The following is a 27,973-nucleotide window of genomic DNA, read 5'->3' as shown; positions in this document are numbered from 1 at the left end:
GGGCTTGTCAATCAAACATATTCCCTTATTTACCTCGGCAAGGAGAGAGCCCTGGGAGCACACGGAGAGGGAGGGAGCGAGAGGAGAGCTGCTTGTCCCAAACTCGGTACTGGTGAGGGAGCATTTCCAGCCCCTCGGAATGGCCACCATCACCTGCAATCGCTTCACTGAGGAGTACCAGCTCTTTGAGGAACTGGGCAAGTAAGTTGGAGATGGGGATGGGATGCACAGAGTGGGGCTGTGCCCCAGCTGGGAACTGCCAGAGATGGGGGAAAGGAAACAGGCATGGAGCAAATGCACTGGGGAGAGGTGGGGAGAGATTTGGGTTAGGACTGGGGGAATTTGGGTTAGGCTGGGGGCTGCATGCTCCATCCCTTGCTGAGTGTGGGTGCTCGGTCAGGAGCTGGGGTCAACCCCAGGAGGCTGGAGCTGCCCAGGGAAGGGGGCGGCTGCCACTTCTAGGGAAAAGCAGCTCCCGAATGAGGATTCTGCTGGCTCCGCTGGGAACTTCTCCAGCTGGGAGGAGGGACAGGATCGCGGAGGAGGAAAACCAAACCGCGGGTGCCCCTTGCATTTCCTTAGGGGATTTCTCCGTGTGGGTTCCCTGGGGTCTGGAGGGTTCTGCAGGTGACCCAGCCTGCCCGGCAGCCCCTGGTGCCACTCGGACAGTGTCGGGGCGTCTCCCACCCCTATCCCACTGTGAGCATCACTCTGGGTGAGCCACAGCTTGACCCTGCTCTGCCTCCTGGAGGGCTCAACTGGGGAGGTCCGGGTGTAATCGTGTGTGCCTGGATCAGGGTGTGATGTGTATGCAAACAGAAACGCCCGTGCACGGCATCCTGGGGGACACGGAGCATCCCGGGGAGGATTCCAGGAGATTCCAGGTCCTCCATGCGGGGCTGAGGGAGGGATGCTCCGTGTCTCCCCGAGCGTGTGGCTGTGAAGCGGGTACAGGAGTGAGCAGGCGTGTGCCTGTGTTTTGGTTTCTGTGCCTTTTTTTTGGAGCTGGTTTGTGAATCTGGGGCGTGTGGCCACATTCCCATAGGAGCAGCTCAGAAAGGTGGTGCCTGCACCGGGTGGTTGGTACCTGGGCTTTGGATGTGCAGCTGTGTCCATCCATAGGCTCCAGCCCTGCATTCCCGCATCTCCTGTGCTTAAACCTATACCCGCACACGTGGGAGTGTGAAATGGGGGTGAGGAGAGGATGAGGATGGAGAAATCGAAGGTTGAAACAGGGGAGGACTTTGGGCCAGGCTGAACACTGTTAATATTCCCCAGCCAAACAGCAGCACAAAGTGCAGCTCCCTGGATGCAATCAGAACGCACAGTCCCAGGATGTGCACATCCATCCCCTTGGCACTGGTGTTCTGGCAGGTAGCAGTGGGTCAGGGAGCAGGTTCCTGCAGTGGGGACAGTCCCCACTGGCACTGTGGGCATGGGAATAGGGAGCTGGTGGCAAGGTGGGATTTGGGACCTGGTTTTCCAGAGAGTTCTTGGCTTTTCTGGGCTCTGAGGCTCTGTGGTGGTGGCAGGGGGTGGGCAGGAGAGGCAGCGGCTGCAGGGAGCCTGTGGGGAGGCTGCTGGGGCCTGCCTGGGCAGATGTGGCTGCAGGGATGTGGAGGGGAGCGTGAAGGCCAGGAGCGATGGGAAGCACTGGGATGTGTTTGGGATGCAGCACTTTGCTAGGAGGGTGCTGACGCTGGGGGCTGAGCACCCAGACTCGGGGGCTGCCCACGCTGCTCAGCACCGCAGTGTAAACCCTCCTTGACAGATGTGTTTTGATACGCTCCTGAATAAAGGAACATGTGCCAGCTCCCTGTGAGCATCATACCCCAGCCCACCAGACCCCTAGGGTGATGCAGGGACTGAGCTCCAATAGCATTCCCAGCATGGAGCATCCCTCAGCTTTCCCCTCCACTCCGGCGGGCAGGTACCACCGCAGCACAGAGGTGTGCTCCCAGCTTAGGGCCTTCTGGGCTTCTCCAGGCTGGTCAAGGCACTGTGGAGCTGGTCGGGGATTTTCCACTGGGATGAGTTCCAGCACATCCTGGCACATTCAAAAATCACTGGTTTCCCATGGGGAAATTTCCACTTTCTGGGCTTAGAGAAGGAAATGAGGACGGAGCTGCACCTCTGCTCTGCTGCAACAGTGCTCATGGTGGGAAACAGCATTCCTCCTGCAGTGAGATGCTCCTGGTGCCAGTTCGGATGCGGGGACTGGCAGGGGTGAAGCAGGGCGACAGCACAGCTCTCCCACATCCAGACCCCAAAGGGAAGCAGCATTCCACAGAAGCTCAGAAAGGGTCCATCTTGGATTTGCTGCCCCAAGGGACAGGGTCAGTCCCCTGGGGTGTCCCCAAGCCTGGCTGGCAGGATTGGTGCTGGGTGCCAGGCTGCTGCAGCCTTTGCCACCTCCTCTTCTGTTCCCCATCCTGACACCCAGGTAGGCTGGGGGTTAAGGTCCTGCGCATCAAATGGTAGCACCACAAAGGGGCTTTGTGGATGGGGGGACTGCAGAGCTTGCCCCATGGGGCATGATCCTCTGCACCTTCCAGGCATGGGGAAGGCATCTGTGCTGAGCGGGGGACGTGCACCTGTGGAAAACCCACTCCTGCATCCCTGGCAAAGCCCAGCAAGCAATGGGCTGCTCCCATCCCCTCCATCGCTCTGTGTTTGCAGAGGGGACCAGGCGAAGGTGGGGATCAGCGAGGGGGCAAGGATCCTGCCCACGGCCCCCCTGCAGTAGGACAAACATGAGTGCGTCTCCATCGGCACCTGCAGATCCGCCTCCCCGGCAGGCTGAGGGTGAGGCTGGGGCAGGCAGGGCTCTGAGCGGTTCGAGCCGAGCTGCGGGACACGGGGGTTATCAACGAGACCAGGGGGAAAAAAGCAAAGACGGAGGAACAAAACCTGCCCAGCCCACACTGCGCTCCCGAGAGGGAGAGAGGAGATAAAATGCCTCGGAGGAGGAGGAGGTGTTGAAGAGAGGGAGGGCGGCAGCAGCGCAGCCCAGCGCTGGCAGGGAAGGTGTGAAACAGGGAGAAGCGGAGCAGCCCCGTGGCAGAGCTGCTGCTCGGGGGAAGGCCGTGGGGCAGAGGCATGGATGGGTCCGTACCTGGCCCAAGGGCCAAGGGCTGCGGGGCTGGGATGCAGCGGTGCTGGAGCTCAGGGATGGAAGGACAGGGCTGGCTGCTGGGCTGTGGGTCCAGGGGCACCCTGAGATGGCAGCCGATGGGGGGGGGGGCACGGACATGGTCACTACTCGTGGTCCAGTGCTAAAACTGGGATATGCTGTCATGCCTGGGATGGATGCCTCATCTCGGAGCTAGGCAGAGATGGGGACCCCAAGCTGCCAACAGCTTTGGGGTCCATCCGAAGAGCCAGCACTCCAGGAGGGAACTGACCCACACCACTACCCATGGCCAGGGAGCAGGACACGTCTCCTTCCCAAGGGGGTTCTTGCACCAAGATGGGGCTGAGCTCCCTGCCTGGTACCCCCTGCACTGCCCACAGGCAGCCCCTGGTGCAGGAGGGACTCCCTGAAGGACCAGACTAGGACTGGGGTGAGGCTACGGCAAGTGTGCTGTACCTGGGGTGCCCTGCACCCAGTGCATTGTGTCCCCTCTGCCCTCCGGGCTCGCAGGGTCTTGCCTGTGCTTCATGGAGCCCAAAGAGACGTTTGGTTTCTGTTAAAAAGGCCCAGTGAAGCCAAAAGCCATGAATGTAGGCAGGGGTGTGAGACCTTCTTGTGTGTCAGTGCAGCACATCCCATGCCTGGATGCTGCATCCCACATCCCACGGCTCCCTCTTTGCCATTCGGTTTAGTTTGAATAAATGGATGAGTGAGTGGCTGTGGGCACTGGGATCAGGAGAGGCCATGGGTCCCACAGCCTCCAGGGCATCCGGGACATCTACATCCCTCTAACCCCATGTCACATCCTGCAGCAAAATCCTGTGGCTGGGACAGAGACCCTGAGCTGTGGTGGATGGATGAGGGCTTCCCTGCTTCCTGCACTTGCTGCTGCAGACACTTCTGGCACTGCAAGAGCAGCACATATGTCTTTAGGAGAAAAAAATAGGAAAGATGGGTCACTGGGATACACAGGAATCCCCTAGTCCCGGGCTGTGCAGGGTTCCCGGCGCGATGAGGAGAACCGCACCGCAGGGCAGGTGATGGCTCCCATCTCCTGCACCCACGTTAAGCTGGATACAACGCATTTTGCTCCCCCTCTCCAATTATCCCCCCCCTCACACTACAGGGATATTCTCAGCTCAGCTGTTCCAGCAGCCGGGATCAGACAGCGGGATGGGGAGGCTGGGAAGTACCGGGATGCTGTTCCCCTGGCACGTGCCGTGAGCGATGCTCTGCGTGGCGGCACTGGGCGCGTGGGCTGCCAGCTCCGCTGGGGCTCCATCTCCATCCCTCCACATCCTGCTGCTCTCCTGTTCTCCTAAAGATCCCATTCAACCCCAAATTGCCCATCTCCACCCGCCCCCATCAGTAAAATCAATTATCCGCTGCTGCTCGCCAGCCTGCGGCCTTTTATTCCTCAGCAGGGAGCGGGAGCTGGGGGGGGGGAGGTGGGGCTGGAGGTGGGAGTGCTTTTGATAGTTGTTATTTTAGCGATTGGGAAGGTTTGGCAGGGAAGGAACCTGGTACAAAGGTTGTGCTCAGCAGGGCTGGAGCATGCGTTTGTGTGTGTGCAGTGCCGCAGCTCTCAGCATCGCACTGGTGTGCTCTCGGTGCTACGAGCTGGCAGGGCTCACAGTGTGGGTTATGGGGGCAGAGAGGCTTCTTTGGAGCATCCCAAACACTCGTGCTCGTTTTCCTGCCAGGAGACCCTTGCACATTGTCTCATGTGTGTGCAAGCAGCAGCATCAATACCCATCCTGCTCGGCTGCAATGGTCCTGGCTTGCAGGGTCCCCTGTGCTGATTCTGTTCAGTTCTGCATATGGGGGCACCTTGCACCTCTGGCCTGCACCCGTGGCTGGTGCTAACACCCTTCTGCAAAGTGCTGCTGTGATCGCATGGTCTAGAGCATGCAAAGCCACACACAAAGACTGAAGTGGCTGCAGCCATTCTGGTGTCCCTCGGAGCCAATATCCCTGGTAAATCACTGCCCTTTCTATCCGAGGGAATAAGTAGGGCAGAGCCTGGGAAGCAGAGGAGGAGGAAAGGTGCATGGTGCCTGGGGTGTCCCAGAGGCAAATCCTGTGTTCACCCATGTGCCTGTCCCTTTCATTCCCCAAGGACAGTGGTGCAAGGAAGCCAATTTACCCCCTTCCCTGCCCAGGACTCAGCCTCATCCCTGTCCTTCACCCCACAGGAACATTCAGAGCTGAGCCCTTCATTTCTCCCTCTGTCTTCTTGTCTTCCCAGGGGTGCTTTCTCCATTGTCCGGAGATGTGTGAAGGTGTTGGCAGGACAAGAGTATGCAGCCAAGATCATCAACACCAAGAAGCTCTCTGCTCGAGGTAGGTGCTGATGGTGGTTTTGGGGAGGTGAGAGGCGAGCAGGATTTCTGGAGTAGGAATTTGTGCCCTTTGGATGGTTCTGGGATGATGCCTTTGATGTACAGCAAGGCAGGGGTGTTAAATGTGCAGTGGAGGAACCCCTTATCCCACCCTGTCTCTATGTGGTGCACACTGACCTCCTTTATGAATGCAGTGAACATCCCAAGGAGATGCCATCATGGCTGCTCACTGCATCCCATCCAGTCATATGGATATAACAGGGGTGTGGGGGGTTCCCAGACCCTAACCTGCCTGGGGAGCTGCAGGACCCCATTTCTCCCTGAGACCCCCCCACCACCCTGCACACCATATTGTGGCAAAGTGATGGATACAGCCCTGCAGCAAGTCAGACTGCTGCCAGCCTTGATGCTGGGTAGCTCAGTTATTTTGGGAGCATCACCTCTGAGAGGTGACCTCCGTCCCCGCTCTCAGGGGCTGCAGGTTCCCTTATTCACGTACCTGCATCAACGAGATGGGAAGATCCTTCAAGTGGAGGTTTGATTTCATTGCTGCCCAGGGATGGTCCCTCACCCCTCGCTGCTCTCTCATTAATTGCTCTGGTGAAGCATGCTGGTGCTGGAAGAGGCACTGGTGGGTCTGTTCTGGCTGCTCCTCCGGGCAAGGCTGAGCTGAGCCAGCACAGAAAACCTTCAGTGAGCCTTTGCCCTGAGGCAGGGACCACTCTGCCCCAGAGCATCTGCCCCAAGAGCTGCAATGAGGAGGATGGAGAGGTTGGGACAGCAGCTGCCATGCCCCTGGCTCTGGCTCCTCCTGTCCGGGTGCATCAGGGAGTGCAGGATGGGTGCCGGGAGCGAGCGAGGGTTTAATTAACTCCCTCTTTGGTTTCCTTCCCTAAAGCCACTGCTCACCTCCACAGGCAAAACTGAAACGCAGAAAATGGTGACAAACTCCTCTCTGACCCCAAATTAAAGCAGTGTTTTTCAATCTCCCTCCTGCAGTGCTGCCGAAGAGGCACAGCACTGATGCTGAGCTCCCCAGTATCCCTCTTTGTGGATGCGGACTATTCCTTCCTCTGAGGCTGAAGGCTCCCGGTCCAGGGCTCCGGGCTGGGTGTACTGGTCCCGGTGCTCAGCTCCTGCCCACAGCCCGGCCAGCAGCGGGGTGGGCAGCAAACCCCTCCTGGCCTGCAGGGCCGCCTGGAGCAGCAGATTGAGCCTCCTTCCCTCTGCTCCCTCCTGCCTCCACTCTCCCGCTCCTGCAGTTTGCCCCTCTCCATCCTCTTCCAGGCTTTCCGCTGTCCCTGCCTTAGCTCCGTGTCCCTCTGTCCCCTGGGGAGAGCTCACTGGGGTTATTTTCCCTGCTGTAATCACCACCTGCTTCTGCTAATGGCCTTGGAACCCCCGGTTCTGCAGTGATAACACAGGGAATGGTGCTGCAGGGAATCCCCAAAGCCGAACAAGGAACCACTCTCCCTTAGGGATGTGCCTAGCCCTCACTCCATGGGGTTAAGCACATTTCCCAGCCCCTCCTGGGTGCCACTGGCTCTCCAGCGCTGCCCCTTCCCCTTTGGAAGCACTCCATCTCTTCCCCCTTTCATCTCCCAGATCCATTCTCCTCTTTGCCTGGTTTTTGCTGGTCTCCCACTCCCTCCCTGTGCTGTCTGCACTTTATCAAAGCACACCAGCCTCCCGCCAGGCCGCCTGTGCCCGGCTTTGCCTGCGCAGGCGTTGTGGTGGTGACAGATTGCGAGGGTACAAAGAGGGGGCCAGCGCCTGGGGGGCTGCATGGAGCTGAGGGTGTTGCGGCTCAGCCAGGGAGATGGATCTGAGTCGGGTGGTTTGTGGTGGGAAAGGGATGGGGTTGCATTCCCTGCCCTTTCCTGTGATCCCTGGCTTCTTCTAAGCGAGCAAAGGAGCTTTGTTGTGTACGAGATTCCCCTTGGGCCATTTGGCTCCAGGTTAAAGATGGGGAAACTGAGGCAAAGAGTGAAAATCAGTGACTCATCTATGGTCACTGTAAGGCAGGAGCAAAGAGGGGCAGAAAGCAAGTCCCCATTGCCCAGAGAAGTGCTTGTCCTCACTGGTCACACTGTGCCTCCATCCTCTCCCTGTCCTACACTCCACAATGGATTTTGGTTGTGAATGGCAACAGCCTAAACCCTGTTTTGTCCCTGTGGCTGTGGCCCACCCTGGGAAGGCTGCTCCCCGTAGGGGGAACACTGCTGGGGGCTGAACAAGGCCAACAAGACTGTCCCAGCCTTTGGCTTGCAGACCCCAGCACAGGCTGCAGAATCCACACCAAGCGAATGTCTCATCTGTGCTGAGCTCCACAGTTGCTGCATGGGGGATGCTGAGCCTTGGGGAAGCTCCAGCCCCAGCAGTGAATGGGCTGCATCTCCTTGATGTCTCAGCATCAGAAGCACTGAGGTTTGGTTTGATGCAGAGCGAGACTCTGGGGTGTGAACCTGCAAGGTAACAGTGATAGCACTGAGAGACAAGCAGCCCTAATTATAGCCTCACTTCTGGGTTCCTTCTAGCGTGAAGTGTCTGCAGACAAGCACCTCCATGCAGGGTGGCTGGGGCAGGTAAAAGGAGGGAGAAAAGTGCAGACCCAGGGAAAAAGAGACAAAATGATGTGAAAATCGTTCTGAGCTGCCCCAGAGCGGAGCCTGTTTTGGCTCAGCTCAATTTGCTCTGCCCAGAGCTCTGCTGTCTCACATCGCTGAGCCTGGCACAAGCCAGGGAGATGGACCTGTGCTGCCTGTTTGGAGACCGGCGCCAGACCAAAACAGATTTTCAGAGCCAGGGTTTTGTGATATAAGAAAGCAAAGACCTGGTGTGAAACAGCTGGGGATGGAGAAGGGAGTGAAGTGGATGGCCCCATTTCAGCCTGACATCTCTCGCTGATCAGCAGGGCCAGGAATGCCCTTGCTGAGTGCTTGTGCTTGACTGCATTAGAGAAAACAGAGCAAGTGCTGCTGGCAGTGATAACTTGGGCAGTTCTGGGGTATTCCAGAGATGATCTGGGGCTGTTCAGCAAACAGAAAGGAGAGAAGAGGGTGAGGGATCATCAGAAGCCCAGGACTGCCTGTGGCATTGGTGGCTGGGGGCTGCATCCACGCTCAGGTACTGTCCACCAGGCCCTGATGCTGAGCATGTCCCCAGACCCATTCTTTAGCAGAAAAAGGATGGGTTTGCTCCTTGCCAGCTGCTCTATCCCCACCAGCATCCCTGTGCTGGCAGCTCATCCAAGAGAGCATGGCAGGAGCTGGGAGCAGCTTATTCCCTTCCCCAGACCCTAATTTAGGGCTGTTGCCTCTTTCAGATCACCAGAAGCTGGAACGAGAAGCCCGGATCTGCCGCCTGCTGAAGCACCCCAACATCGGTAAGCACATCCTGCTCCTTCCCTGCCTGCCAGCCGAGCAGCTGGGTAAATGTGCCACTGTTCCATGCTGGCTCCGTGCCCCACTGCTCTCCCATGCTCCTGCCAGGGCTTGGGGGGTCCCTCTCAATAACATAACCCTACCTGCAGCACCATGGGCTCTTTGTCCTTCCCTTGTGCTCCAGCCACCACCCCAGAGATGGAGAAGATGAGTTCAGTGTCTGCCCTGTAGATCTGCAGAGCATCCCCCCTCTTCCTCACGGGAAGCAGCACCTCCAAACGGGGTCATGGGGAGAAAGGCTTCCACCGCGCGCAGGGGGGTCGTTCCTATCTAACCCACTTGGCCATAGCTCCTGGGGGAGAAGCGGGGCCCCAGCAGGCTGCAAGGGGCTATTTTTACTCCTCTCCCGCTCCCCGGGTGCTGTGTTCCTCTGCATGCTCCAAAAAGCGGCTGCAGCTTGGAGCAGCAGCAGCAGCACGGGGCGTGTAGGAGGAGCGATGGCGGGGGGAAGCGAAGACTTTCCCACCGACCGTCCATCTGAGAGTAGCCTCCTTCGGAAAAGCTGTTTCAGGAAAACTCCTGAGCCCCTGCAAAAGACAAAAATAGGCCAGAAGGAGAGAAAGAGAGAGAAGGGAGGGGAAAAAACTGCAGCAAAAAGAATTCCCAAACCCCATCTCTGAGACTGATGCTGATGCCCGTGATTCAGCAGTGGGAATGGGGATGAATCCCCTCTCCACTGCACCCCAGGATGTGCCAACCCCAGTGGGATCCTTTGGGGAAAGCATTTAGGGGCAGGACAATAGCTCTGCAGCCCTGAAATCTGCAGCCAGGAGATGCTCCCCCCACTGATCCCAGTGGCCTGGATCTGTCCTTCCCAAGCTGTCCTGCAGCAGATGAAGGGGGACAGACCCAGGGCCACTGGGACCAGCATTGCAGCTCCCGCTCCATAAATACTTCAGTTTGGAAGGAGCCTGTCAGCTTCCATCTACCTGAGTCACACGGGTGAGTGGCAGCTCTGCCCTGCATTGCTGGGGTGCTGGACACTGCAGGATCCAGCTGCCATCCTTCCTCATTCCCTGCTTCAGCTGGACCCCATTCCCTGCAGTCCTGGTGGGAAGCGTAGCCTGCCCTGGACACAGCAGCAACTGAAGCCTTTCCTTTGCTCCAAAATCCATGTAAGGATTGCTGAGACCTAAAGGAAATGTGCTGTAAAGTGTGGGAATGACAAGAAATACTAGAAATGGAGGAACCCGTTGCCTTCCCTGCTCCCTCATCCCTGCACCACACCTCCTTGGCCATGACCTGCAGAGACTGCAGGCTCAGAGCACCCCTGCTCTAAGCACAGGGCTGGAAGGGGTTAACGGGATGAGATGTTGACAGCCCAATCTCCTCTATTTATACCCAGGAGGTTCTTCTCCACCTCCCCCCCCACTGCTCCTGCTGCTTGGAAACTTGGGCTCCAGCTTCCCTTGCATGCAGCACAAGCCAGATAATTACCCACCAGGAGCTGGAATGAGCTCTGCCACTGCAGGCCAGCCCTAATGAGAGGAAGAGGAGTCACTGCTGCGAGGGGCAAGGGGAAGGCAAGGCAGAAAACAGCTCTCCCTCTCTCTCAAGGAGAAGCATCCCAGCTGCTGAGGGGCTTTGCTGGCCCATGACTTGTGAGGAGGGGCCCCTTCATCTCCTTATGGGAATGCCACGCTGTGGCTGTGATCCTGGAGGAACCAATCTGTGCTCTGCACTGTGCCTGCGGGAGAGCCCTGCACAGGAAGCCTCGCATGGGTGGCCAAGGGCAGCTCCAGGACCCGCAGCACATCCACAGCACTGGGTGATGTATCAGGGAGAGCTGTGGTTTCCCAAAGCTGCGTTTCCTCACTGGGAATCTTTCCTTGCTGGGGAAACCCTGGAGGTTTAACTCCAGGTTAAACCTTCTGACTCTCAGTCCTGAAGCTGTGTCCTGCCCCTGCCTTGGCTTTTGGTGCTGAGCTGAAGTGGTTTGGCTGGCACAGCTCTTTGTGACTATGGCCAGTAACAGATACTTGTCGGATCAGGCTATATTTAGAAAGGCTGCTCTTTCTTATACTTTATTCCTGGCTCCTGGCAGCTACAAGCAATGGGGCTTCCCAAAGCAGGGGATGTATCTGGACCATCTGCTTATGGTTACACTGACCCTATCTGTACTGAACGCACCTAATCCCCCATTGAACACTTTGGCTTCTGCAGGATCCCTGGTGCAATACCCTCAGATCCCTTCCAGGAAGGATGAAACAGAAGGAAATATGTTTCTTCCAGCAGAGGAGGGCGGAAAAGCTGGGATTATGTGTTGGAGAAAACCAGGGAGCAGACAGAGGTTTTGGAGTACAGGGGATGTCTGCAGAGGCCAGCAGTGGGGAAGCATCCAAGTGGGAATATAAGCCTGAATAACCAGAACCTGCTGCAGGGTAACAGGTTTGCACCAACCTGTACCTGGCGTGGTGTGCCCATTGGTGTGATGATCAGGGTGAGATGCAGCCCCACGGGAAGAAATGGGAGACAGGGAGAGCACTGCCTCCGAAGGAAACTTATCCCTTGGTGATTCCTGGATATCCCTGACCTGAGACAGCCCAAGGAGGAAAGGAAGGTCAAGAGCAGTGCCAGTGTCTGGCTGAGCTCTCTGTGTACCCCGATGGGGCAGAGGGCTGGGGCTCCTGCTCCTGCAGCCTACCCAAGATAGCCCAGCAGCTGCCCAGGACCTCGGCCAGGCACCAGCCCTGGGCAATCCCTGATTTGGATGTGACCTTTGAGCCTTGCACCCCTGCCCGAGGCTGGGGATGTGCTGGTGTCCAGCCAGCAGCAATAGCAAGAGGAGGAATATCCCCGCTCTGCCATTCCCCAGCTCCTGCTTGTGCCCAAAGGGGAGCAGGGTGAGAGACAAACATACCCCATAACCCTTCTGTCTCTGCTGCAGTGAGGCTCCATGACAGCATCTCTGAAGAGGGCCATCACTACCTGATATTTGACCTGTGAGTAATAGTTAAATGCATCTCTTAATCCACTGGCAGCTGTGTGCTTCCACCCCAGGGTGATGCACCCTGCACCCCACAGCCCCCCCCAACTCTCCCCTATCCATCACCTCACCCAAAACCTTCCCACAGGCTGGGTTTGAGCCAAGCTTGGGTCCCCTGAGCCAGGCAGAGGGCAATCTGTGCCCTGCACACCCAGTGCTCCCCCTGTGCATGTTGCAGTGGTATTCTGGAGGGTTTTGCCAGCACTGAGTGTGCTGTAAATCAATGCAGCTCTTTGAGATGGCCAAGTGTGACTTCCCCTGTTCTGCTGCAGGGTCACTGGTGGGGAGCTGTTTGAGGACATTGTGGCCAGGGAATACTACAGCGAAGCGGACGCCAGGTGAGCATGGACACACGCCGGGCTGTGGAGGGGACAGCAATTGTCCCCTTCTCCTGTGAACTGTTCCCTCCCAGGGTCCTGCATGTCTGGCTTGCACAGCACAAGTTCTTCCATGCTGGGAGGTGTTTTACAGCCTCTCTGTGGCACATCCACATAAACCAGATGTGTAGTGGAAAAAAAACCAGCCGCAAACCCAACTCTTTTTAACTCACTCAGCCCCTGCACCAAGAGCTGTGTGTGTTACTGCAGGGATGGCTTCCCCTTGAATAAGACTTCTGCCAGCCATCACTCACAGCATCCTTCTTCCCCGGGCTGATGGCACAGCCCACATCGGATGTCCCTGTGAAGGACCAAGGCTCCCTGGTCTGGCAGGTTGGAAGCCCAGCACCATGCTGGTGCCCCAGCCAGAAGCATGATAGCACAGACACCACACGGTCCTCACCCTTTCCCCTTGCAGCTGCACTACCATCGTTTGCAAGCATCTCTCTGGCATTTACCACTTGCAAGCACTAAGGAGGAGCAGTAAAGACAGGCTGGGTGGGAGGATGTGCTGGAGCTCTGCTTCTGCCCATCATCCCTCTGGCACCAGGTACCCTGCTGCAAAGGCAAGGGGCTGGGACCATCTGAGCCACCCCTTCAGTCCATGCAGCTCAGCCAGGGGACAGCAGGAGCCTCATTTGTGTGAGGGGCTCTCACAGCTATCTCTCCAGCTATTGCTGTGCCTCTTGGCTTTGCCCCCAGGATAAGCAGAGCTCATACAAATGTCCAAGGGAGTGGTAAACTCTGTCTGCGTGGAAATATTGCAGAAAGCAATCTCATTTAATGGGTTGCCTGTGCTTAATCCACTTACAACTCATCCACTTATTAGTGTCATGCAAATAAAATCAAATACATGTAAATAAAGGCACTTTGCCTTGCACACAGCTGTTTGGGAGCAGGAGTGATCATCGCCTTGGTCTTTTTCCCTTCCTTTCTCGTGCGTGCAGCAGAGATGGGGTTTGACAAACTAGATACAAAGCCAACAGACACAGCAAGAGCCACCCATGTTAGGGGAGGCCAGGGAAATGGGGCTGAAGTGAAGGTTCCTCTGTGTTAGAGGAGCACATCTGGGTTTGGAGACCAAATCTGGGCTCACACTTTGACTACACCACTGGTCTCCAGCTCCCTTCTGCTGTTGCTTCTATGGGGAACCCATGGGTTCAGCTGTAGCCCCCATGCTCGCAGTGACTGGGTTTCTTACTGGGTTACAACTGCTCTACAGTTGTGTGGCTGTTGGTGAGGGGGACACCGAGCTGTGCTGCAGGGCTGCTGGTGGGATGCATGATGGGGAGAGGAGCAGGGGGTGAAATGCAGCCAAGCAGAGTGTCAAAGAGAACTGTGCCCTGCTGGCATTTCCGTGAGCTCTCTTCTGTCTCCCGCAGCCACTGCATCCAGCAGATCCTGGAGGCCGTCCTGCACTGTCACCAGATGGGGGTGGTCCACCGGGATCTCAAGGTAGGAGCTGCAGAGGAATTGCTTGTGAGCCCCGTATGCCATGCAAAACCTTGTGGAACAATGCCCATTGTCCTCCAAGGCAACCGAAACAGCAGCAAACAGCATGTAGGGCTTCTGGAAAGCCACAGGGCAAAGACCAGCTCTGGGGTGAAACAGCACAAGGGAGAGGGGCTAGAGAGGTCTTTGTAGTCCGTGTTTTGCTCCTCTTCAACCCCTTTCTCCTCCTGCAGCCTGAGAACCTGCTGCTGGCATCCAAGCTGAAGGGTGCTGCTGTCAAGCTGGCTGACTTCGGCCTCGCCATAGAGGTGGAAGGGGACCAGCAAGCATGGTTTGGTGAGTAGGACTGACCTGAGGTGGGGCATGTTCCAGCCCTCATTTGGTCAGGGGGGGTTCAGGAGGGATGCGCATTCCCAGGAACTGAACCCCAGTCATGGGAGCATCCTGGCAGCACCAGGCTGGGAGGCAGAGATTGATGGCTCCAGCTGAGCCCCTGGAAACAGCCCAGTATTGATCCAGGGCACAGGCAAACAGCTCCATAGGATGTGGTGAGTCACCGACATGTGCTGGTGAGCTGAATGAGCCAGCAACAGGGGCAGACCCTGGGGGAGGAAAGCCTCTTCCGAGTGTTGGATGTGCATGGCAGAGCGCTCCAGCCTGAGGCACCAGACTGGGGTGTCACAGTTTGCTCTGCTTTTGGGATAAGCAAAGGTTTCTGGAGGGAGGGTGTCTGTCCCACTGGGCTGGCCTGTACCAGGGCCAGGGCTCTTGGCTCTCATGGCAATGCTGGTGAGCTGTGTGGGGATGGGAGCTGCATCCTGGCAGTGTGTGATGAGCTCTCTGTCCCAGGTTTTGCTGGCACCCCGGGATACCTCTCTCCCGAGGTGCTCCGGAAGGATCCCTATGGCAAAGCCGTGGACCTTTGGGCTTGTGGTAAGTCAGACCGGGGCTGAAATGCCAGGAGAGGGCCGGGATGGCTGCGTGGGATGAGGCAGGCTGTTCATCCAGCGTGTACTGAGTCACAGTTGCTAGACACGTCTCAGGAGGTCAGGGTGGAGGATTCACTAGGAAGTGGCACAGCAGCAGCCGTAGGGGAGCCTTCTTCCACCTGCAATGAGGAGGAGGCATTGCCTAGCCCTGCCAGGGCACGTAGCTTGAGGCTGTGCATGGTGGCTGCCATGTATCTCCCCAGCTGCTGAGTACATCAGCATGGAGCTGGACCCACCAACAAGCCTTTTGCTCCTTAATCAGGGAGTAAAGCCTTCCGTTTCCCTAATGCCTCAGTTTCTCTGCTTGAGTTGGGCCATTCCCTGGGTTCAGTTTGCTCATACCTCCAACAGTGAACTATCTCACTGATCCCACATCTCTCCTGGGCAGGCGTCATCCTCTACATCCTGCTGGTTGGGTACCCGCCCTTCTGGGATGAAGACCAGCACCGACTCTACCAGCAGATAAAGGCTGGGGCTTATGATGTGAGTGGATCTGCCTTGCTTCCCCCTTTCACAGTGTTCCCTCTCTGCTGCTGTCCTTGCCTTGCAGCCTGCTGCTCCAGAAGAGCAACAGGACAAATTCAGACAGATGTGAGCAAGTTTCCTTCCTCTGCCCTGTCCAAGCTGCCGTGCTCACGTGCACACTGGCCTGTTTCAGTTCCCCTTTGCAGGACAGACAGGTCTCATCCCAGGCCTTCCACTTTTCTCCCTCCACTCCTGCTCTTCCGTTTTCCATCTGGCAGCTCCTTCCAGTTGCTGCTGTCTCCCCAACCTGTCCCAGGAGCACCAACTCAACGGGCTTCTGCTCCTTCTATTGCTCCCTGCAGTCTCTCACCATGGTCCCTTTGCTTTGGCAGTTCCCCTCCCCTGAGTGGGACACAGTGACTCCCGAAGCGAAAGATCTCATCAACAAGATGCTGACCATAAACCCATCCAAGCGCATCACAGCAGCAGAGGCTCTGAAGCATCCCTGGATATCAGTGAGTTTGGTGGCACTCAGTGGTTAGGATCGAAGATCTGGAGATGTGGGGGTTCACAAGAGGGGAACATCTTACCGGGAGCACATGTTATCAAACATACTGCCTGGCTCTCTTCTCCATCCTGGGAAGATGCTTCCTGGCATGGTTCCTCACAGTGCTCTCAGAGCAGTCTTTTCCCTGAGGCTTTGCAGCAGAGAAAAGCCGGGAGTGTGAATGCAAACAGCATGTCCCCGGAGAGCTGGTGATGGGAGAGACACACATGTTCCCAGCCCTGGTGGGGACAGGCTGGTTCCTTGGCATTACAGTGTGCTGGGAGGGGGGAGCTTTCCTCAGGGATGGTGGGTGGAGGCTCATGTTTACTCCATCAGCAACCCCCCCCCTGCTCGCTGCACCCCACTGCTCCAGCTGCTGGATCTCACCATGGATCAGCACCTAAAGGCAGGAGGAGTCCGTGGGTTTAACCCCGGGATCTTACACCATGTGCAGACCCTGAGCACACTGCCTGGTCAGGCAGCTCTGCCTGCACCCCCTTGCCAGAGCAGATCCTGCTGACTCCAAAGCTGTGATCTCTTGCTGCCTATTAAAGTTTCATCTCCTGCTGCTGCTGCAGGCAGCTCTGGCCTCTGCCTCGGCCATGGGAGATCTCACACGTGTACATGTACATGAGCAGGGCCTGGGGAGCCGCTTCCTACCCTGGGCCTGCTCTGAGCTGTGTCTCTCTGCCTCCAGCACCGTGCCACTGTGGCATCATGCATGCACAGGCAGGAGACGGTGGATTGCCTGAAGAAGTTCAATGCCCGGAGGAAGCTGAAGGTAACTCATACTCTCCAAGCTGGCTGTAGAATGCATGTTGGGTTTGGTCCCCATGTGGGAAAGGACAGGGTGGTGCCAGGGGGGTAACAGACATTGGGGGAGCCCTGTTGCGGAAGGGAAAAGAGAGTGAGTGCAGCAGGTGCTGCATCTGGCTGGGGTCAGAGGAAAGCCATGGTGAAGGAAAGCACTGAGGCACACGGCTGCCCTGGGCACCGATGTGAGGACTTTGCCACTGGAGTCAGTGTTGAGGAAGCTCCTCTGTGGGGCACGACATGGATCTGAGGGGCACAGGGAAGCCCCCTTGCATAATGAGCAATCCACTGGGCAGGCAAGGAGCAAAGTGATCCATAGACAGGAAAACAGCTCTGGTTCATCCATGCCAGCAACCCCACAAGCTTCCCCTTCTTGGATGCTGCCATGAGCCGCAGCCTGGACCCCCTCCAAAATCACCATCTCCCCAGGCTTCACTGCCAAGCATGCACCTTCCTGATGCTTCTGAGCCTCAGCACAGTGCTGTGAGCAGGCTCTGGACATCACAGTGCTTCCCCCAGAGCCAGAGACACAGAATGGGGCAGCTCTGCCTTGTGCCACAATCAGAGCCATTAGCGCTCCAGGCCTGGAGGTGATGTGGCACAGAGCAGCACAGCTGCAGGCCACTAACAGGATTATCATGGAAAGAAACTGGCTATAAACTATTATTACTTTTTGGCTAGACAAGTAATCAAATTAGTTCAGGCACACACTTCAAACTAGTAATTCATTACCGCAAGCAATCCGTCCGCAGTAATCCCATTATTCCCTGAGCAGTTAGCTGGTAGCCTTGGCTGGAAAAGGGGAAGCATGTTTATGAATGTTGTTTTGTGGTGGTGATCTTTGCGTGGCTCCCAGGAAAAATCCCTGGCCTGCTGCACTTAGCTGGCACAGATTTGATTGCAATGAAATCCGGTTCCGCTCCCAGTGTCTCCCCTTGCTGCCAGCCCCGGTCAGGGGAGTCGTGCTACATCCAGGGCAAGGTAGAATGAGACTGAAATGTGCCCCGGGGATATTTAATATCACTTTAATCCTGGAGGGAAGGCAGTTTTGGAGCATGCAACCCAACGCTGGGGATATAGAGTCGGGTACCCAGGGATGCTTTTGATGGCAGGAGGAGGATATAATCCTGTGGGCCTGCTTCCTTCCAGCGAGGTGGCTGGGGACAGGTGATGAGCAGGGCTTTCTATCCCTAAGGCTGGGGGGAGCAGAGGGATGCGGGGGGCCAGGGCCCAGCACACCCTTTCCTTCTGCCTTCTGTGTCTTTCAGGGGGCCATCCTCACCACCATGCTGGCCACCAGGAACTTCTCCGGTAGGTGCCATCTCCGGGGCTCACCTCCTTGTCTTACAGGGAAACCCATAGGGTCCCTGGAGAACCGGCTTTGCCTCTGGTGTCACAGTGGGGCTGAGGTTGCAGCCTGATGCATGGTATCGTGTGCTACTCCAGGCCATGTTACAGGCTGGGTTGAGATGCAAGAGAAGAGGTGTCTGGATGAGGCACAGTGGTCCCCAGAGGTTTAGTCTACATCCAACCATCTGTTTTGTGCCGGGGTAGGGATGTGTGTGCTGAGGGCAGCCAGCGCTCAAGCTGGTTTAGTGTCCTCCTGGAGATGTTTGTGGCTCTGGGAGAGCATCCTCCGCACCACAAAAGTGATGGAAAGCTCCCTAGTTTCCACTGCGGGGTCCCTCGGGTTTGATCCTGCAGGGATTGCCTCCTGCTCTCTGTATCCCAAAGTCTGCATAGAGACACAGGAACAGAGCAAGGAGCCAGCCTTTGCATGAGGAGAGGTAATGACACATCCACAAGCTTCCCTGCTCTAGTGTCCTCTTGGGGACACCCTGCTGCCTCGAAGTAAGGCTTGCAGATGGGATTCCACAATCAGGGATCAGTGCATCCTGACCATTCCCAGGCACAGAGCTCATCCTCTTGCTGTCACCTACAGCCAGAGGTGCTGCAGTGATGGGACGGGCCAGCCAAGCCCAGTATGCTTGCTGAGGGGGCTTGTGGCATCTGCTTGGTGTTAGATGGGTGCTTTGCCAAAGCACCCCAGGAGCGAGGTGTAGGACATGGGGGCTGCTGGCCCCGCTGGGTGCTGGGGCTGTGTCCATGGCTGGTATCCGCATTTGTCATGGGGGGATCGTGCTGGTCCCACATTTAGCACGTTGTGGGCAGCTTGCGGTGGGGCTGGAGCAGCCCAGCAGCTGGGGGGATCCGGTGTCAGCCCCCGCGCCGCCGGGACACGCAGCATCAAAGGGCAGGAAACCCAAAAGCATCTCTCACCGCGCTGCCTGTCCCACGCACAGCGCGGCAGGGGACGGCACTGAGCCCCTCCGATCCCAGCGTGTCCCAGTGCGGGCCGGGCGGTGGGCGCTGGGGCAGGCGCCTGCTTTCCATCCATGTCAGAGCACGGCTGCAGCTGTCGGCGGCCCCGCAGCACATGATCCGGGCAGCGTGGGGCTAAAATTAGAGGGCGGCAGGCGGGGAGCCCATTCCACAGCGCTGCACCACGCTGGGGCACCAGCACCCCCTGCACACAGCCCTGCGGCCCCCATAGTGTGACGCGAGGAGACTGGGCATGCCCCTGGCCGGAGCCACCGGGGCAGGCCGGGCCCGTGACCCCTGAGGGGTGTGCTGGAGAGAGGACGAACGCCGCTGCTGCCGAGGGATCCTGCCGCCCGGCACCATGCTGCTGCTGCTCGCCCTGCTGGTCCTGGTGCCCTGCCTGGCTCTCCTGATCTCCTTCCTCCTCTCCCCAGGAGGCAAGAGCGGTGGCAACAAGAAGAATGACGGCGTGAAGGTAAGCGCGCTCCCCGCCGCCCTGTCCCGCCTGCCCTCCGCTGCTGCGGGGCACTGCGGGGGGGTCTCCGTGCAGCGCCGGGCCCCGCGGCCCCCGGTGTTGGAAAGGGCAGCTCTTGGCCCGGCTGTCCCTGTGTGTGCCTGGGCTCGGCTCCTGCCAGGACAGGCGGTGCTCAGCGCACCCAGAGAGGGGAGAGAGGAGAGCGTTTCATTGCTGACCCCCAGGGAAGGGGAGAGGCAGAGGCTGGACCAGGAGAGGGGACAGGGGACATGGGGTTCACCCATCAAATGAGATGGGTGGCTGCATCCCCTGCTCGCCCCAGCGTGTGACTGCTGGGGCTGGGCTCGTCCCCACCGTCCTGTCCCCAAGGGCTGAGGTGCTGCTGGGTGGCACATGGGTGTCTTCAGCCCTCTCAGCACTGCTGGCCTGCTGCGCCCAGTGCAGGCAGAGCAAAGCAGCTTGGTGATACTCGGCAGAATAAATGGCTTGGTGGTGCTCTCAGAACAAGCTGGTGCTTGTTTTCTTGGCCTGCAGACCCCTCCGGTTCGCCTGATCCTCCAATGCAGGGCCAGGCCATGACAAGGTGGCTCCTGGAGGCAGTGAATTCCTGCTGCTGAGCAGCTTCTTGTGGTGATACGGAGATGTGGTGGTTGGCAGTGGTCAGCAAGCTCTGCCAAACTCCTGCAGGAAGGAACGGTCCATCCAAGGTCTCTCCTTACCTGTTCCCTCATGGACACAGGCCATCACCAGCAGGGAGAGCTGGTGTGATCACATTCCCCACCACAGGCCAGGCCAGGCAGAGCTCTGGTAGCCTGACTGCAGCATGGCTGCTCTCCTTCCTCGGGCCCTTCCACAGGGCCCCAGCTGCTGGGCTGTGAGGGGAGCAGGATTTGGGGATTGCAGAGCCCCCATCTGGCTGCTGCCCCCCTCAGTGGAGCCAGGGCTCTGGGGCTGGATTGTCTTTCTTCCACTTCTCCAGACCCAGCAGCTGGGACAGGACAACCATGTACAACTTCCGAACCTGGGCTCAGCTCCACAACAGGCAATTCTGGAGCAAGCTGCTCCAGTGGAAGGTGTCCCTGCCCATGGCAGGGGTTGGAACTGGATGAGCTTTAAGGTCTTTTCCTATCCAAACCATTCTATGAGTCTATGATATGACTCTCTAAGAGCCATCAGGAGATGCATTTTTAAGCTGTAAAGGAGATTGGTGGAGGGAGAGGCTTCATCAGGCCTGGCCCAACAGAAAGGGACAGCCTTGAATTTCATCTCTAACATTGCTGGGATGGTGTGGTGGTAGAAGACCATTTGCTGGCCCAACCTGCTAATGACACTCCCTCTTGGACTTCAAAGTAGCTTTGAGGGCAGCTGTTATCCTGGGAAGTGGGGCACTTGTAGCAAAATAGCTGGTTTGGGTAAACAGGCTTCTAGCCCATCACTGCAACTCAGTGAGGAGGGTCTGGTTTCAGAGGCTGGTTGGTATCCCCAGTCCTCAACCCCTTGTTGGAGAGTGGAAAGCAGCAAGTGAGGATTCACCCTGAGTGCAGTCAGCCAGCCAACACTCAGCTCAAGAGGGTGCACAGGCTCTGCAGAATGAGTTTGCATTTCTATTACCCCCTTTCCAGCAAGTGGAGGTGAGACAAGCTGGCTAGATTGCCAGAAGGTAGAAGAGAAGACAAAGTAGAGGCAAACTCATTCCCAACAGGTTGCTTATGTTGGCCACCCTCAGCATTACCATTCCCACCTCATTCCCATGCTTAATCTGGGGGGATTTACAGCATAACCCAGTCATGGGTCACAGGGAGGCTGAGTGCTCTGGGCAAAGCTTTAATGGCCCTCCATGGGCAGCTGGCACATGTCAGGGCATCGCTGGTCAGTGGTCATTTCTTTCCATCTTGCTGGAAAAGCGAGGCAGGAAAGTGGAAACCTGCCTTGTCTGGGTGGGAAGGGAACGGTCCTGCCTGCTCAGAGCAGGGCTGTGCGTCAGGCTACGTGGTGTGGGTCATTGCAGGAAGAGTTGTGTCCCCTTATGGAGGAATCTGCTGGACTGACCATCCCCATGGGAGCAGCCACCGCTGCTGTTCCTGCCCAAAGCTATGCAGTGGGCAGCAGGTTGCTGCCTCGCAGCCTGCCCGCACAGTCCTGCAGCACAGGGATGGTGCTAGCCCAAGCCTGAGGACTCAAAACACCCTCCTGAGGAGGTTCCTCCCCTGCTAAAGCATTCATGGGACCAAAACTCCCTCTCAAGCCCTGCACTGGGGTCTGTGGGAAGTCTGGTCCCAGCAGTTATGATACCTTCACTGCCCTGTGTAGTGTCACATCTCGTCCCATTGTAAACTAATGAACTCACTGCCCCATGTCACATCCTGTCCCGTCCTAAATTAATGAGCTCACTGCCCCGTGTCGCATCCTGTTACTGTATGTCCAGACCTGACACGGTCACTGCTTTGTGTTGCATTCTGTTGCGTCTGAAACTCCTGCAGTTTGCTGCCCCGTCTCACATCCCTGGGTAGCAGCAGCTGTCAGCCCCACTCCAACAGCTCTGTTCCACACGAGGTTCCTTCTGAAGTACAGCAGCTCACGCTGCCCTTTAGGGCATCTGTTGTTTTGGTGAAGGAGGGACGAGGATTAATGTAGGACCTGGTGAGGGAGGAGAGAGCTGCATCAGCAGAGGGGGAAACACAGTGATGCTACTGCTGGGAGCCATTTAGGATGTGAAAGGAGCAGTGAGGGGGAATGGGTATCAATAGTTTTTACACTGCAGCCCACACATGCACCCTAATGGGTCGCTCCATGGGCTTTTCCAAGAGGTTTGCACTCTGTGCTGCTTTCCCTGTGAGGGCAGAAGAGCCAGTGCCTTGTTAAATGTGCTGGTAAATACTTTGCTATTTGGCACTGCAGCCTCTAATTCCTGCATGCTGGTGATCCCTGTTGCCTGCTGTGATTCATCCCCTGGGAGCCAGAGGTGGAGAAGGGGCATGAGGCCAGCATGGACATCCCCCTGTTTCCTGGGTAAAGATGGAGATGGGAAGCAGAACACAGCAAGGAAGGAGAGGCCAGAAATAGTTTGGATTTGCAGGCAGAAACGTGGCTCTGGGGTCATCCAACCCCAGAGCCTTAAAGCCTACTGGCAGTGGTCAGGAATGGAGACAAGTATGTGTGGCTTTAACCAGCCAGACTAGTAGTGGTCTAGGTCCAAAGCCAACTGAGCATCTCCACTCTAGTCAGCAGCATGGGCAGATGCACCCAGAACAGCTCCAGAGCCTCAGTGTCAGTATGGCATACACACAGGGTGCAGGGTGGTGGAGCTGCCTTAGCTTTTCAGCATCCCACTCCTGTTCCTGCGAACCAGATGGCCTGTTCACAAAGCCACCAGAGTGGCCATCAAGTCCTAGGGGACTCCCTTTTGGACTAGCCAGGTCCTTGAGATGAGCAACAGCAGAGATTGGGGCAGGTCAGGTGCCAGCAGGAGCATGGGGAGGGAACTGGCATGGCACCCCCAGCACCACAGCCTGCAGCACATCCCTACAGGAGCACCCCCCTGTGCCTTTCGTTTGACCCTCCAAGAGGACCACGAAGGGTGGCTCAGGAGCTGCTGCCTCTCACGTGCTGCTTTCAGCCTTTCTCACTCTGTGTCTCTTCCTGTTCCATCTCTTCTCCTTGTTTTTCCAGAAAAGAAAGTCCAGTTCCAGCGTTCAGTTAATGGTGAGTGTCCTTCGTCTTCCTCAATGCCGATATTGCTGGGCGCCTCCACATGCTCCAGCTCCCCCCGTTTTTGGAAGTTACCTCGGGGTAGGGAAGAAGGGACACCGGGGTTGGAGGGAACATCTCAAAGCCGTATCACCCACAAACCCCATAAACAGGGTTGGTGCAGGCACTTGCTGGCCACCGGCTGGTAGGAAGCCAGCCCTGGTTCTTGCTGATGGGTTCTCATGCCGTTTCTCCCAGTTCTCCTGACTCAGGTCTGCAGGCTGCATCGGTCCAAGGAGCCTTGGAGAAACACCTTCCATGCCTCTGCGGGGACTGTATGGTCATGGGACACCTTGCCAACCTACATCGGGGTATTATGGGTAATACATAAGCAAGGCTCTGCTGGGAAGAGCTAGCAGAGCCATTGCTCTAGCTCCGCTAGCAGAGTTGCCTTGATGGGGCTCCTGGAGAGAGACAGGGGGTCAGAACCCCTCTTTCCCCCAAAAATCTGTGTAGTGCTCAGCTGTTTCTTGAAAGAGCTGTGTCTCAGCCTTCGATGGTCCATGTGGGTCTTGGAAGCACTCTGTTTTATCGTACATTTCTCTCCCTACTCTGCGGTCAGTGTGGTCTCTCTCACTCCTGCACAGTCCCCTCTTTCTCATCCCAGCTCCTCCTCGCTGTTAATTTGTACATCTCTCTCTTTATCGTACAGTCAACATGGTGTCTTCCACCCCTGCACAGCCCCTCTCCCTGCCCCTCCGGCAACGCTCCTAGGAACCCACCAAACCCCCCTGGACCTGCCCCATCTCTGTCCCCACAGGTGTCGGTAGGAAAGGCAGCGCCGTTCCTACGGGACCCTCCACAGCCCAGCTCTTGTGCCCTTGGCTACAAGGAGTGGAGGTCAGGGAGGGCTCTGCCAGCGCTGCCCTAGAGCTGTGGTTGAGGACGGGTTGGACCTGCTGGTGTTTTCCTTGCTTTCCATCCGTCGGCACAGTCGGGTCGGACTCGGGGGGCTGTCGGACACACGAGCTCCACCTGGCGTGGGGAGATGGCCCCTCTCACCGCCCCGTCCCTCCTTTCTGTTCTTTGCTCAGGAATCGTCGGAGAGCACCAACACCACCATCGAGGATGAAGACACCAAAGGTACCGGCGGAGGCACAGGGGAAGCGGGCAGGATGCTCCAGAGGGTGCCCTGGGGTCGTTAGTCTGGCCATCCCTAATGAGATACTGGCCTTGGAGAAACACACCACCGTGGAGCTGCCTCTGAGCCTGTCAGAGGTTGATCCTCTGATGGTGGGGACGATGGGGTGTCCCAGAAATAGGGATGTTCCCTAAAAGCAGGCACGGAAATGGCAGGAATCTGCAGGGATAGCAGCCCAGCTGCCTGCTCCTCCAAAAGAAATGGCCCTTTGGGAATAGCCTCCAGGGGAAATCCCTGCCTCCCACCTGCCTGCCAGAGTCAGCTTTCTAAGAATAACCCAGGGAATAACATATCAGTGCTAATTTGTAAAGTCTCTCAAGTGATCTCAGCCCAAACCAAGATGGACTTTGGCCTGGCATGAGGTTTAATGGGACATGAGTCCTCCTGGGGAAGGCAGGTGGTGCTTGGGAAGTGGTAGGTGTTCCTCTCCTCAATCCTTGAATTAAATCAAGCATGATGCTGCTTTGCATTTGAAGCAGAGCGTTGTTCATAAGCCCAGAGTTACCTCTGACAGCTCCTCGTGCATCCCAGGGAGCTAAGCCTGCCCTTGCAGCCCAGTCCCTTCCCTGATGAGCCAACAGTGGCCAAGGGCAGCTCACCACTCGGTGATGAGCCCTTTTGCTCTTTAGGAAAATACAGGGGTTTTCTGTGCTGCCCTGACTTCCAGGGGTGAAAGCCCTTTCCCACATCTCTCTCCTAAGTCATTCCCACTGCTTTTTCGCCGGACCGTTTCCAACATCCCCCAAAGCTGTGTGGTCTGTTTCTAATGAAAACAAGAGCTCTCAGTGATGCTGCAACACCAGCACTTCGTGTTCTCCTTTCATTTTCTGTTTCTTTTTAAACCAACAGTACGGAAACAAGAAATCATTAAAGTCACAGAGCAGCTGATCGAAGCAATAAGCAATGGTGACTTTGAGTCCTACACGTGAGTATGCTCAGCATGGAGTTGGATTGGGGTGCGGGCTCAGCCTCCCAGAGTGGGTGCTTCCACTGGAAGTGCAGCCCAGAAGGTTTTACTGCTGCCCAGGGTGACCAGGTTGATGTGGTGGTGTGGCATTGAAACCGGCAGGCAGGGACATAGGTTTCCAAACCTGATGCTTCTCTCACACTAAACTGACCACAGCTCTCTGGTCTCATTATTATGGATGAGCCTATTTCTGGTTTGCAGAAAGATGAATAACTGTAAACGTGATTTATGGTGGAGGAAGGAACATTGCATCCATGGTATCCATTATATCCAGATTGCCACAGGCTGTTTGGGAGCATAACTGCTTTCTACTTGCTGAGCTGATGCTCTTCAGAGTACCCTTCTGTGTCTAAGGCCTATTTAATTAGCGTTGTCTGAGGGAGTGCAGGTTTCATCCCTGCCTCAGAGAATCACAGCAGGGATATTTTGATGCAGAGCAGAGAAGCTGACTTTTTCCCTGCTGTTTTTATTTCTTACAAAGAAGATGGCCATGTTTTGGGAGGTTTAATTTGAGATGGTGAATGATGGAGAATTTACCCTGCCTGCCTGGGGTCCCGGCTGCAGTCAGTGGGCAGAAGGAGAGCTGGGGTGGGCTTCATGCAGCATACAGGGCTGAGGTCAGAGTTCTGCTTGAATTACTTGCTGAGGGCGTCACCCTGAGCATGGGCTTGCAGGGTCTCGTGCCTGAGATAACCTCCCCCTTTCCTCTGCCCTTGTTGCCTCCCCAGGAAGATGTGTGACCCTGGCATGACTGCCTTCGAGCCCGAGGCTCTGGGCAACCTCGTGGAAGGCCTGGATTTCCACCGATTCTACTTCGAAAACCGTAAGCAGCCCCCTTGCATCTTGAGGGACCCTTCCCACCTCCCATGGGCCCGGCTGTGTCTTGACCTCCATCAGCTTCCTGCAGAGAGGAGGGTAAGGGTGGTTTTGGGAGCATCTCTGGCTGATCTGGAAGATTCCAGCAGGAGGAGAATCAAGCCTGTTAGGTCAGCTGGGGACAGGCTGCATGCAGAGGAGTTGTTTGGTTAGCTGCTTGCTAGGTGGACCCATCCTGAACCCACCCATGCAGCACTGACTCAGCCCCTCCAAGCAGAGAGCCTAAACCAAGCATTTCCCCTTCCCGCACTGCAAAAGCCACCCAGACTGTTTCCCCTGCCTAAAGCCACTTGTCCTTGTGCCCTCTTCAGTGTGGTCCCGGAACAGCAAGCCTGTGCACACGACGATCCTGAATCCCCATATCCACCTGATGGGAGACGAGTCCGCCTGCATCGCCTATATCCGCATCACACAGTATGTGGATGCGGGAGGGATTCCCCGCACTGCCCAGTCCGAGGAGACCCGCATCTGGCACCGCCGGGATGGCAAATGGCAAATTGTCCACTTCCACAGATCCGGTGCACCCTCGGTCCTACCACAGTAACCCCTGTGAGGCTCTGGGGATGGGGGGCAGGAGGGGACGATGCAAGCGATAAGGAGAGGGATGCTCTGCCAAAGGGATGGTTTGAGCAAGCTCCTTCTCTTCCTGATTTGTGTTTTGCAGCTGAAGTGCGGTCCTGCCCGTGTCGGGTTTGTCACTGACTGACTACCAAGGGGACGCCCCCTCCGACATCTTCACCTACGGGACTTTGGCTGTTGGCTCTGCTGCTTGGTTCCCGCTGGAATAACCCCTCGCTTCTCACTGCACACACGCAACAGCCCTGCCGGCACCCCGCAAACATCCCATCGAACCCCTCCACCCCGCCGGGGACCCCTTCCTCTGCATGAACCAAGAAAAGAGAAACCATGAACCTAAACCCGAGTGTCTGGCCAGTGAGGTGATGTGCCCTCAGCTGCATGGCGTTGGTGGGACCCCCCCACTATCCAGCACGTCTCCTGAGTTGGGCTCGGACTCATCATCTGCCTCCATCCCCACCTCTGCCGGGAGCCCCCTGAGGAAGAGGAAGGTGGTGGGGTAGTTTGGAGCCATTCTGTGCTGTACCTTCCCTGTGTGCAGTGGATTTTGCTTTGCTGCTATCAAGGTCCCTGTCTGTCACCGTGGCTCTTGTCTGCTCCTGACCTAAACTATTGCTTCCTGGCAGCCTTGACTGGGGAACCACGATTTAAACCATCTGCAAAGTCCATTTTCCACGTGCCCCCGGGCGAGGAGGGCAGTGTTTGGATGGGTGAGTAAAGGCTCTCTGTTTATTTCCCCTTCCCAGGAGCACAGGCTGACTCCTTCCCAGGAGAGTGAGTAGGTTTGCACCCTGGCTCTGGACGGATGGGGATGCTCTCCCTCCTTCCTCCCTTTTCCTGTTGGAGCAGGGACCAGAAAAGCTGGGAGAAGAGAGGAGAAAGATGACTGCTTCCCAGCACTGTGCTGGCACAGCCGGGAGCCGGGGCTCTCCCAGCCATGCCGTAGTGACAGCATCTCTCTTGTGCCCTCCTCCTCACCCACCGCCCATCCTGGATCCTCCACCCCTGCCCCTCGCATGCAGTGTTCCCCATGCTGGGATGGGGACAGCTGAGCTGGGCATGGATTCGGGGTGCAAATCTTCATCACCCACCCGACTCCTTCCAGCGACAATGAGGAATGCAAGCTTTAGTAACAAAACTCTGTGCTTTGAAGAAAACAAGCAAGCCTTTAGCTGTCTTCTACTTTGAGCGCATGCCTTTTTATAGGGAGAACAACCTTCCGTGTATTTCGTAACTTGACTTTGAGTATTTGCTGAAATGGATCTTTATGTAATAACTAGAAATGTTCAACTGTATAGGGTGGGGGGTTGTGGGGTTGGGGG

The 27,973-nt window shown here is 56.8% G+C and overlaps 1 protein-coding gene across 5 annotated transcripts; it reads left to right on the top strand.

Annotated features, from left to right (window-relative positions):
* The first annotated feature begins 89 nt into the window (after nucleotides 1–89).
* On the top strand, nucleotides 90–27,073 carry CAMK2A (calcium/calmodulin dependent protein kinase II alpha). Of its 5 annotated transcripts, XM_005147201.3 has the most exons (19): nucleotides 90–201; nucleotides 5,382–5,476; nucleotides 8,801–8,860; nucleotides 11,806–11,860; nucleotides 12,177–12,242; nucleotides 13,664–13,736; nucleotides 13,967–14,069; nucleotides 14,583–14,666; nucleotides 15,111–15,205; nucleotides 15,580–15,702; nucleotides 16,432–16,515; nucleotides 17,816–17,858; nucleotides 19,304–19,344; nucleotides 23,014–23,046; nucleotides 24,126–24,174; nucleotides 25,082–25,157; nucleotides 25,928–26,022; nucleotides 26,387–26,624; nucleotides 26,740–27,073. In XM_005147201.3, the coding sequence occupies exons 1-18, from the start codon at nucleotides 140–142 to the stop codon at nucleotides 26,617–26,619; spliced, it is 1,470 nt and encodes a 489-aa protein (XP_005147258.1). In that variant the 5' UTR covers nucleotides 90–139; the 3' UTR covers nucleotides 26,620–26,624; nucleotides 26,740–27,073. The 5 variants fall into 5 exon arrangements, with proteins under 5 accessions (XP_005147258.1, XP_005147259.1, XP_030903183.2 ...); XM_005147202.3 differs by lacking the exon at nucleotides 23,014–23,046 and having other exon boundaries at nucleotides 26,740–26,964; XM_031047323.2 differs by lacking the exon at nucleotides 26,740–27,073 and having other exon boundaries at nucleotides 140–201; nucleotides 25,010–25,157; nucleotides 26,387–26,619.
* The last annotated feature ends 900 nt before the right edge of the window (nucleotides 27,074–27,973 follow it).

The sequence above is a fragment of the Melopsittacus undulatus genome, chromosome 10 (assembly GCF_012275295.1).
Source record: "Melopsittacus undulatus isolate bMelUnd1 chromosome 10, bMelUnd1.mat.Z, whole genome shotgun sequence".
NCBI lineage: Eukaryota > Metazoa > Chordata > Aves > Psittaciformes > Psittaculidae > Melopsittacus > Melopsittacus undulatus.
Note: the sequence above shows the minus strand (reverse complement) of the source record. Positions and strands in the feature narration are given on the sequence as shown.